Raw genomic sequence first — 10884 nt, 5'->3', positions numbered from 1 at the left:
TGGAAAGGTGCTCTCAGATCTTCCTCATGCTGGTGATGGTTCATGGAATCTTTCAAACAGTGCCAGTATAACTGAAGTGTGTAGTTAGGTTTCTCATGTAGTGTTGATGAGATGAGAAGACATTGAGGCTATGTATTGGTGTAAATGTATTGATTTGAGAGGTCATGGTGTGACTTGCCTCCTGGGATGGTGGGGAGGGAGGCTGAGGAGGTTGCTGCAGGCTCAGAAGCTTCTTACCAGCCTTTCCAGTACCTGCGTTGCCTGCTCTTGAACAAAGACACACTGGGTCATACCTCTCAAGTATATAAATTAAAGTACTAGGAACCTATATTTAAAGGGGGGAAAAAAAAAAAGTGTTTTTTTTCATGTTATTATGAGCCTTCTTGATAACATTAATTGCACATGGATCTAATGGCTTTGTGTTCCTTTCCTGTGCAGTGTCACCGAAAGGCTTCTTTTTTCTGTCTGAAATAAGAGCACTATTACAATGCACAGCCTTGCTAATTATCAGGCTACAAGGAAATGCACCAGCATTTCCCATTCTCTAAAATGGAAACCGTGGCGTTGTGGTCCAAAGGAGGTGTCTAAATGAGGCTTGTCTGCATCTCGGGGTCACAGCTTGGCAGCTGAAATGAGGTGGCATATTGTGTTGATGGTGCCTGACGCCACGTCTTTAGAAGCTGGCAGAAAGATACTCTCCATGGAGGGCCTTGAACTCTGAAATTGAGTTTCTTAGTGTGCTCCAGCAGAGCCTGAAACCATTGACCTTCAGGCCATACATGATTTACTGACAGGGAGGATATTTTTGGTGGCATTTGGCGGCAGCTTTCTCTCAGTGATGGACCCTTGGCTCTGGAAGGTGCTTCATGCCTGGTCCAAATTGCCCAAGTCTATATTGATCTTCAGAGCACTCTGCAATGTGCATCTGTTTTCAGAGCTACTGTGCAATTGGGCCTCTGGGAGAAGTCAGCTGTAGGAGAAAGAGAGGAATTTTGACAGTCTGTGGACAATTAGATTTTGTCTTCATGATGTATTGTGGAAGTGTGTTCAGCCTTTAAAAAAAGCCTTATTGTAACTCTCATAGTAATAATAATAAATAAACACAATCTCAGGTTTGTTTTAAAAATCTGTTTTTACTATGAATTGAGTAGTCCAAAGAGCATATATGCTAAACAATTCATAATTAAGTACAGTGTCAGGAGTTTCTTTCCTGATATACACAGGATGAGTACAGGGATAGAGAAAAAAGCTGCTACATTTTGTTTGGACAAAGCAGATAATTTTCCCAGTGTCAGGGTGGTGAGCAAAGTATATAGAAAAACACATGAGCTACTCCCCAAACTGCTGTTGATCCCAGTGGATGATATTTTTGTTTGAGTCAGGACTTTTTTAAGACATCATGCCTCCCAGCCCAGCCCTTTGCTGTGGGGGTGCAGCCCCAGGAGGAGGGGGAAGTAATTTCCACAGCTGGTTTTGAAGCCAGGGCAGATGTGTGCAGTGGGTTTCTGTCTGTCTGCATTGACAGTTCCCTGCAAGATGAATGGACACTGAAGTCCTATTATTTGCACTGTTTATTTGCTCTTAGAAGGAAGCAGATGAGTCTCTTCTGTGGAAGAGTTCTCAGCTTGTTCTGCAGTCTGTTACAAGGAGTGTGCTAGTTAATGGAGATCTCCTTATTTAGTTAGAAAATTAAATATATCAACTATTATGGTTTGTATGTAGCTCAAAGTGTAAGTTTGCAAGTGCTTCAAGGAAGAAAACTAATGCATAATCAAAAGACATTAGAAATCATAATGCAAAGTCAGCATCCACTCAACTGCTTTGTCAGGATTTAGAGAGACTGTGAAACTGAACAATAGATCCAACCTTTGGATGAATTTCAATAACAATAATGTTGAGTTAAACTTGCCAGCATTTTTTACAAGTCCTTTCTGGTCTATTTAGTATCTATAATCAGTCTGCTAGGAGATAAGGAGAGCATGTGCCTCTGTTGAGAAGACCGAGTGGCAATAAATTAGATAAGGGGGTCTGTTATTTGAGCTTTGCAGAATATTTGATGTAAATGTTATTTTTGCTGAGGCTTTTTGGTTGTGCATTTACTGAATGTATTAATTAGATTATCTTTTAAATTTCCAAGCTAGCAAGCTAATAACACATAAAATCTCAGAAATCCTTGCATATTAAAAAAAATAAATAATTAAAAATGAAACATTTGTTCCATGGTAATATTACATCCTTTTCAGATGCAACTGAAGTTGTTAGCAACTTCTAGACTTACTATTATATCAGATTTATTCTGCTTGGTTTTCTTCAGTTAAGAATCTTTTTCCTTGAAGGAGGATTTACATCCTTTGTTCTGGATTTCCTTGTAAAAGGTGCTGCCTTTGTAGCTCACAAGCTTCTGGAGCCTTTGCTCATGCCATGTGGGCCATGGCCAGTGGCTGCCTTGTCTGTGGGATTCTGGGAAAGCCCCAACCATAAGTTAGGATCAGCTGGTAGAGTTAGTCTCTTAACTGCAGTATGTGCTCAGTCCTGGGTTTTAAGCTGGGTTAAAACAAGCTGGGCTTTGTAAGAGATCCCAAAGCGTGAGCTGAGCAGAATCTGGCCCACCGAGTGCCATGGTCCACCAGGTCTCCCTTATGAAGTGTTTAGCTACTAGATGTTTAGCACCCCATGGATTTACTGGTGTTATTCTATGTATTTCACAGTCAGTAACCAAATGAATGTAAATATTAATTGCAAAATTAATCAGTTTTTTTCTCTACCCTTCGTCTGTGTAATTAGAAATATTTCTTCTGTGTCACTGTCCACTCTGCTGCTGCTGTGTTTGTTAAAGGGTGATCTCTTTTATCCTGTAAGCTCAAAGGGAAATTACTGGTGTTATTACCAGTGGCACTTGTGGTAATGCACAGAATTGTCCCTCTGGTAGTAATGACCTTGAGCTTTGTGAAGCACCTCAAGGTTTACTAACAAGGGTAGAACCACGAGAAGTTTGTTAATTGAAACGAGGAAATATGTTAGAGCGGATACAAATGAGTTTAAAGCCAATTCAATTAGAAGTGCATCTGTTTCCAAAGCTGCTGGAGAAATGTTGTTTATTTTTGAATCACTTTTAAGTCAGCCTCTTGGAATCCTGTTGGCACTGTTGTTTAACGCTGTATGCAGACCTTACCCCTGCAGCCAATTTATCATTTGGAAGTGCAACAACCAGGTGACTGCCAGTGCCTTACGTTAGCTTGTAAACCTGCTAATTGCCTGCTTCTCCCACCACGATCCGTTTGGGAATGTAGAGGAGGACTCAGAAGGGCACTGCAGCCCCTCGCTGGCTGTGCCTGCTGAGAGATGTACAGTGTCTAGTGTAGGTGGGAAAGAAGCTGGGCTACTGCAAAACTCCCCCCCAGCTGTGGGTGCAATCCACAGCCTCTTAGTGCTTCTGCACCACTGACACCCACCAGCCCATCATCCAGCTGCCTCCTCTTGCCTCAGCTCTTTTGGGTTGCACAGCAAAAATGAGACAATAGCAATTTTTACACCATGTATTTGAACCTTAACCTCCAACACCCACTAGACCATCATCCTTACTTTATTGGTCTAACCTGCTATTGCTTTGTCTCTCAGGCTGTGCAGAAGAAGTAAGACAAGTAATGGTTGCTACATCGTGTATCTGAGCCTTCCCAGTACATCCTGTGTCATCTATGGGTGCCGTGTTTATTATAGACACTTTAGGGAAGAGACTCCATTTGTGGCTTGTAGAGCAACAAGCACATTGTTCATAATGAATAAATAATAATAAAATGAGCTGTGTAGCCTGGGTAAATGTTTTTGTTCATCCCATTACATTGGCAGTGTCTCAGTAGGAAAACAATAGCATTTAAGCTTAGAAGAGGCTTATTTGATCATCCAGCTCATTTTTTTCTGCCAATTCAAGACTATTCCCCATAGTATTTTTCAAAGTGCCTTCTGAAATATCCCATGTGCTGGTGTTTCTGTCGCTCCCTCCTGCAACATCTGTGTGTTCACACAGCTCCAGCTTTGTAGGGCCTGGGAGCCTGCTGTTGATTCAGATAGGACAGAGCTCTCATCTGTTGTTTTTGTTATACAAGCTTTATTTTATTGGTATTTGATATTTGAGGACTAAAACACAAGAGGTTAAAGGAAGCTTCAAGAAATCATGTAAGAACACAGGAATAGCAGGCTGAGCAGGTCTGGGGAGAGGAGGACATCTTTTTCCACAGAAGGTATTGGAAATTCAGCAGATTATTTGGTACCAGGTTCTGCAGAGGAGAGAAAAATGGGGAATGTGATGGATGAATATGTTTCAGGATGACACTGACAAAACCAGCTGTGTATACTTGGCCTTGAGTTAGTCTCCCCCGGGCTGAGTGACAGTAACTCAGGAATGTGTTTATGCTGTTTCCTTTATTCTTTTTCTATTGTGGTCAGAAATGTTTCTCTGGGTAAGAGCCTGAATGTATAATTCTCTGTTAATAGGTTTAGTAGCATATCTCCCTTGTTGTTTTTTGTTTGATTGTTTGTTTTGTTGTTGTTATGTATTATGCACCATGCCAATGCTACTTGTTTTCTGGGAATGCCAATACTAGCATTATGGTGGGTATCCAAGCTGAAGTCTTTTCAGCCCCCTCACAATGGCAAGATGTTGCATGGCTCCTACAGAGACAAACAAATATCCTTTCTCATAGGCAATAGGTGACCTGAGTGCAATATTACTTACTAGTTTCTCATAAAAAGATAGCCACAAAGACGTTTTCTATCTCAGCAGAGAGGATAAAGATTTTTGGAGGGAAATTTTTGTTGAATAAAATCTTTATCAATAGGATTAACCTCAAGTGATTTGATAGAAGAAATTATGGCAGCTGTGAGAAGAGCTTGAATGAAGGTTATGTTCCCATTTTGATTACATAGCATTGTTTAACATGGAGAATTGGCTTCCTCTGGACAGTATAGTAGTTTAATGCTCTTATTAGCTGGCCACTGTTTATTTATACTTAATGAAATTTAGAAAGATGTGTGAGGAAACTCAAAAAGTCATGAGCTGGCCTCTTAGCAACAGGAGATCTTTAGAAATTCTCTGGTTTGCTCAGGGAACCCCACAGCAGTTCCCAGGGATGGAATACAATAGTTTTCCTTAGTTTTGTTTATTTTAACTTTTTTTTTTCCTTTTCCTTCTATTTCATTTTGGTTTATCTTGTCTTTTTTTTTGTCTTATACTTCTTTTTATTACAGAGTTAGGTCTTAAACTGCTTAGCCCATTTTGCCTTCACTGATAAGTTGATAACCCTTTTGTCTAATCGTACTTTGAAACAAGGCACTTTGTTTCTGTTGAGAGTTAATTACCAAGGCTGTCACACAGCCCAACGAAAAATGATATTTCATATGGTGGTGGAGCAGAACTCTTTGGAGAACTGCCTAAGAAATGATTCTCATAAATCTATCATGAGCAAATTTCTTTCACTTACCATAATGTATTATGAATTGCTTTGAGTGGCAACCTAAGCAGGTGGAATGGAATATGAGTGGGATATTTGGGAGTTTCATTTGGGGGAAAAAGAGCAAGTCTATTTTGGAAATATTTGTGTATGTGTCTCAGCTAGGCGAGAATACAAAGCATGCCAAGCTGAAGTATCTCCAACATGTGAGCACCACTGTAATGGATTGGGTCAGAAATACTTAAGATATGAAATTCCAGTGGATTTGGAGCTGCAAATGAAAAGGTGATGCAGCACATGGAGAGAAGAGGCAGAAAAGAAAACCAGAACACTTGGTACAGGGACGAGTCTGCAGCTTTAGGGAAGAGTTACAGCACGAGTTACTGGGGAAATTATTGCAGCTGTCAGGCTACGGGGTGGCAGCTGTAAAGGAGGAAGGAGCAGTACCATCAGGAAGGAAGAGGAGAGAAGAAATAGAGCATCACTGAACTGAAGGAGGGAACTGCTGTTGTTTCTAGCATTTTTTAAGGTGCTGTTTGCAAAAAATAACATCAGTATTTCTTGTACTTGTAGCAGAAGGATATTTTCTGCTGGGCAATGCCTATATAAGTCTGAAATGTTTCTTGCTCTTGACTTCAACATGAAGACCAGGAGGGAGGCAGGATATTGCTGCTGTGGGTTGATGCTCAGGATGTGAAGCTGTCCTTCTTTGGAGTCAGCAGCAGGTTTGGGCATGGCAGAACCTGTAAATACAGCTGTGGGCCAGAATAATATCTGTGTCTCAGCCTCAGTGTTTCCTGGTTGGTTGGGGATGTTGTCTGGGGATTCTGGGGTTAGCTGCTTATGGCTTGGGTTTTTCTGAATTCTCTAATTTCTTCCAGCTGCAGTAGCTGTTCCTTTCATAGAGTGGAGAAACCCTTTGTAAGAGAGTAATTGAAACAGCTGATTTGGTATTCTGTGGGTAAGGAATAGGGAGGGAGTGTTAGTGTGATGAAAACCAAATAGAAGGAAAGTGCTTAAAAATGAGAAATGTCAGGAAGATGGTAGGGACAAAATTAAGTTATTTCTGTGGCCATTATTGCCAGAGCTGTCAGAGGGTCAAAGCTGCCTGCAATAAAGGCTGATGTTAGCAGCCACTGACTTTCACGGTCCAATATGAAATCTCTTTTTTGTTTAAATTAAAGTAGTACATACAGACATGACAAGCTGGTAATAGGAACTCCAGGAGAACAAATGCAGCACGGTAAGCAGGAAGGTGTGGAGCTATTCCACACTTCTGACCCCTTAATGGTGCCAGTAATTCCCCACAGAACCCAAGGGTCTGGGCATCCTCCACTCCCCAGAACTCCATGGCCAATGCTGGGCTCTGCAAAGTCTCTCTTCCCATATGCCAGCTCCTAAACCAGCTTTGGGGATGTGCCTGTATGTAGGAACATAGTTTTTTCCCTGAGAAACCCTGTTGGCTTCCGCGAGGTGTTGGTCCTGCAGATGTCTGGTATTCTCACGTTAAAAGGTGATGATCTTGGGAGAGCTTTTACATCAAACCATCTTAAGGTGAAACCAAAGCTTTAAAATAGCATTTATGACACCAGAGTAGGCAAAGCAGTTGGAAAGGTGTTTAAGGAGAACTACTGGAAAGAAGCAGGAACCCGTTTCCTCTGCTTATCCCAAGACTGTATCTCGCACTGTTCCAGCTGCAGGGAGGTTCTCCACACATATTGTGGGAGGTGCCAAGAACACAGCTCTGCTGCCTCCACCATCTTCTGGTTCTCTCTTCTGGGAAGAGACTCTGAACTCCCTGCCAATGCCAGCTCTGGAGGTGGCTGGCATAGTACTACAGGAGTATGAAATTGGGCTGTACACTTCCTTCTTGAAAGTTTATTATGGCCAGTCTCAGGGGAAGATCACCATCTTCTGGTGACCACCAGGTTCACAACAGATACTTTTGCCAGTGTGTGGCCTTTCCATCAGTCAGTTTTAACATATCCTTCCTGATGATCATTGGACTAAACCAAGTAGAAATTAGTTTTAGTGTCTGCTGTTCTATACAAATAATATCACAGTCTCATGTTGGGAAGGTGTTGTCAGTCTGCCAAATGTCTTCTCTTTAAGAAGTTCTTCTCATTTTGTGTTGATCACACAGATGACAGCGAGATACCAGAGGAGCAGAGTTCCTCAGTTTTGGTGATTAAAACCTTTTTTAAATTTTTGGTTTAGGTTACATTGAAGAATCTTGCACTGTCCCTTGCCCGTTTGATTGCAAATTAAGCGATTGGTCCAGTTGGTCCCCTTGCAGCTCTTCCTGTGGACCAGGGGTGAAAGTCCGATCCAAGTGGCTTAAGGAGAAGCCTTACAACGGAGGTCGTCCCTGCCCAAAGCTGGATCTCAAGAATCAGGTGAGCAGCATTAAATAGCCAACAGAAATTTCTCTGTGCTTAACTGTATTTTTGATTGTGATTAAAAGATACTGTGCTGGTGGAGAAATTAAAGATAGGAGTTATCTTTGGGACTCCACCTTGGGTCAGATTTTGTGTGCAAACCTCAAACTTCTTGAGGATTGAGGAGAAGATGCTCATGTGACAGCAGAATTTCACTTGAAACACCATATTTTTTATATGAAGAAGTTGTTATCTCTCAAAGTACAGGAAGCTCTGGCTGAATAATCCCACCTAGACAGCGTATAGACATCAAGAGAGCTCAGATGTCAGGAATATTTTTAAAAATGTAATACGCTGAGACCTGCAGAAAAGTTAGTTAAATAAATGTTGCTATTTTTAACAACGGTTCCCTTCTACCCAGTACAGGTTCCCTTGAAAATTAATCTCTGTATGTTCAATATTGGAGAATCCCATCAGAGGAGAATAATCTCTAAATTGCTACTCTTAAAAAAAGATCAGCATCTATCTAAATTCTCCTTAATGCTGTATGTGTTTCTGCAAAACTTAGTAATTTCCTACAGTTGCTGATTCATCCTCATCTCTAATTAACACTGATGAAGTACTATTTAGTTTTGCCTGTCCTTCTTTTGTGATTCAACCATGACAATTAATAGGACATAAACAATCATGCTGAAGGGAATTCATATATATATATTATGAATAAATGTGTATAAAAATATGTTGCATAGTATGTGTAGAAGGAATTTAATAGTATTCATACAGAGATTTGTTTGTGTAGTGGATTGTAGAGGCTAGAGCTGGTGTATCCAGTTGTTTTTCTGTGCTACTGTTGCTGCAGCAGTCGTGTCCTGGGATGCAGCACTACTTCTAGCACCTGAGTCTGAACTTACTTTGTTTTCTTCACAGTTAATTTTTTTTTCTTGTGAGAAACTTGGTAAATACTTTTTTCTTTTTCTTCCTTATTACTACTTGAAATTCATAGGCAGTAGCCTAACAGAAGCAGCAGGGACTATGAAAATATGAAACTGCAATAAAGTGTATGTTGTCCATACCTCAGTGCTTTTCTTAATAGATCAGACAGATCACCAAAGAGGCAAAATGAAATCCCAGAGTAAGTCATATGGTAACAATAAGCTCCTTTGTAATGAAAAGATACTGGGGCTTGTTACCCATAGACACAGCAGACTACTTCCATTAAAAGTAAACTTATTGCTATAAAGTGTTGCCTATTCCCACACACATTAGATTTGCTAATTTCAAAAGCCTTTCAGAAGATATTAAAGGAAAGAAGTTATTTAAACTTGGAAATCATGTCTTTGTAGGGTTTGTCGGTGCACGAGGCGTGCAAAGTGTCACGGCTGGTATTAACACAAACATGGTTGATGGGGTTTTTGCCTCTACCAGGAACATACACACATCTTGATCTGAACCCCACTGAAGTCATCAGAGGGTTTTCTGTTGCGGTCTCTGGTCGTGACACCTTAGAACTGCATTAAGATCTGTTTCTTTAGGTTTGTCTCTCTTAATTTTTCCAGGTATTTTTTTGTTTGCTTAGTCTTCTGGGGTTTTTGCTTCTTTGCCTGTGGGTTTTGGGTTGGGTTTTTTTTAGGAAATAAAGAGTAGCTCTTTCTAGCTGTTTTAGCACATGTGAATTACTTCTTCCAAATAGATGTATACCGTTGGATCAGATCCTATGTATTTCAGAGCTTTTAGGGTAAGAAGAAATGGTTGTACTAGTAACGAATGTGTGTGTATATACGTGTGTATCTCTATATACACTTAGATATGCACATGTACCCACATCTGGTGTGCACGGGTCTATTCATGGCCTCCCTAGGTGCTTCTCAGTCCTTTGTGCAGTTCAGAGGAGTTTTGCTCTGCACCCAATAGACTTTGACTTTCACCACAGATTTAGACACACTGGGGTTCTTGGGCACGTTGCAGCAGGCACAAGTTGGTACCCAGATGGTAAAGTAAATTAGCTGATGGCACTGCTGTTTAGTTAAGCTGGACACATACCATTAATTCACTGCAAGGCAGACTGTCTTCAGCTTCCCCTTGTCTGGGCAGTGTTTAAATCCTAGAGCAAAGCTCTATAGATTCTTTATGGAACATCCTGGTTATTTTTATATGATCTGAGTTAAATAAATGTAGTAAAATATTGGCTTTTGTTTGATATCAGACATGAGAAAGCCAAATTACCTTGGTGCTGAGATTTGCTCTGTCTTTGCTGGCTGCTGTGTTATATTGTGTTTTATGCAGTTAATAAAGACATTAGATAACTTGGAAGCAATAATAAACTCCTCTAGGATCTTAATTCCACAGAGCTTTTGCTCTTCTGAAGTATCATGAAGCCACTCCTTCAGATGTCTTCATACCCCCTGCCCCTAGAACCTCTCAAGCAGTCCACTCCTTCTGCAGTAGATGCAAGAAGTAAGGAGTTAGAAAAATTAATTCAGCTTTTATATTATCTCTTCTTCTAATTGTAGACAGAGTAGGTTGAGCCCTTCTAGATTCCCATTCTAGGTTTTGGTATTTTCTAACAGAAGTGGCAGGCAGGTTGTGTGGGCTGTGGGCACTTGGTGTTCTGATACAGTTGTTTGATTTTGATATAGTCAGTTCAGCCTTAACCTTCCTGGGCTGTTGCCCTGTGAAACAAAAAGGTGAGTTACGATCTTTGGGGGAAGAGATGACAGTATTTTAATGCAGATCCATGTAATATGTTGAATTCCATCTTGTACCTGTAAGTGGTTGAAAATTACCGAAGTGTTGGCTACCTACATTCTGCTCCACCTCTTGAAGAAAAGGGGCATTGCGTGGAGAAGCTGTGCAGCTCTTATCTGAGGATAGGAGTGCTTGTGAACACCCGACTGGATTATGGGGTCAGCTGGCAGATGTTCTTGGCTGTGCAGTGCATGTTAAAAGAGGTGTAGCTTTTACATTTTTCTATTTCTGCTCTTATTTGAATGCACTTACACAGCATGCTGTTGCTAAGCTATTTAATGCGTAGTTCTACATGATGAAAGGTTAAATATGAA

The 10884-nt window shown here is 40.7% G+C and overlaps 1 protein-coding gene across 1 annotated transcript in view; it reads left to right on the top strand.

Annotated features, from left to right (window-relative positions):
* The window catches only part of THSD7B (thrombospondin, type I, domain containing 7B), a 266212-nt gene that overhangs the window by 178806 nt on the left and 76522 nt on the right, over positions 1-10884 (top strand). Inside the window, exon 15 of the mRNA XM_010000390.1 lies at positions 7665-7843. Coding sequence (XP_009998692.1) covers positions 7665-7843 — 179 coding nt within the window. The remainder of the gene's footprint in view (positions 1-7664; positions 7844-10884) is intronic.

The sequence above is a fragment of the Chaetura pelagica genome, unplaced genomic scaffold (assembly GCF_000747805.2).
Source record: "Chaetura pelagica isolate M959 unplaced genomic scaffold, ChaPel_1.0 scaffold386, whole genome shotgun sequence".
Lineage (NCBI taxonomy): Eukaryota > Metazoa > Chordata > Aves > Apodiformes > Apodidae > Chaetura > Chaetura pelagica.
Note: the sequence above shows the minus strand (reverse complement) of the source record. Positions and strands in the feature narration are given on the sequence as shown.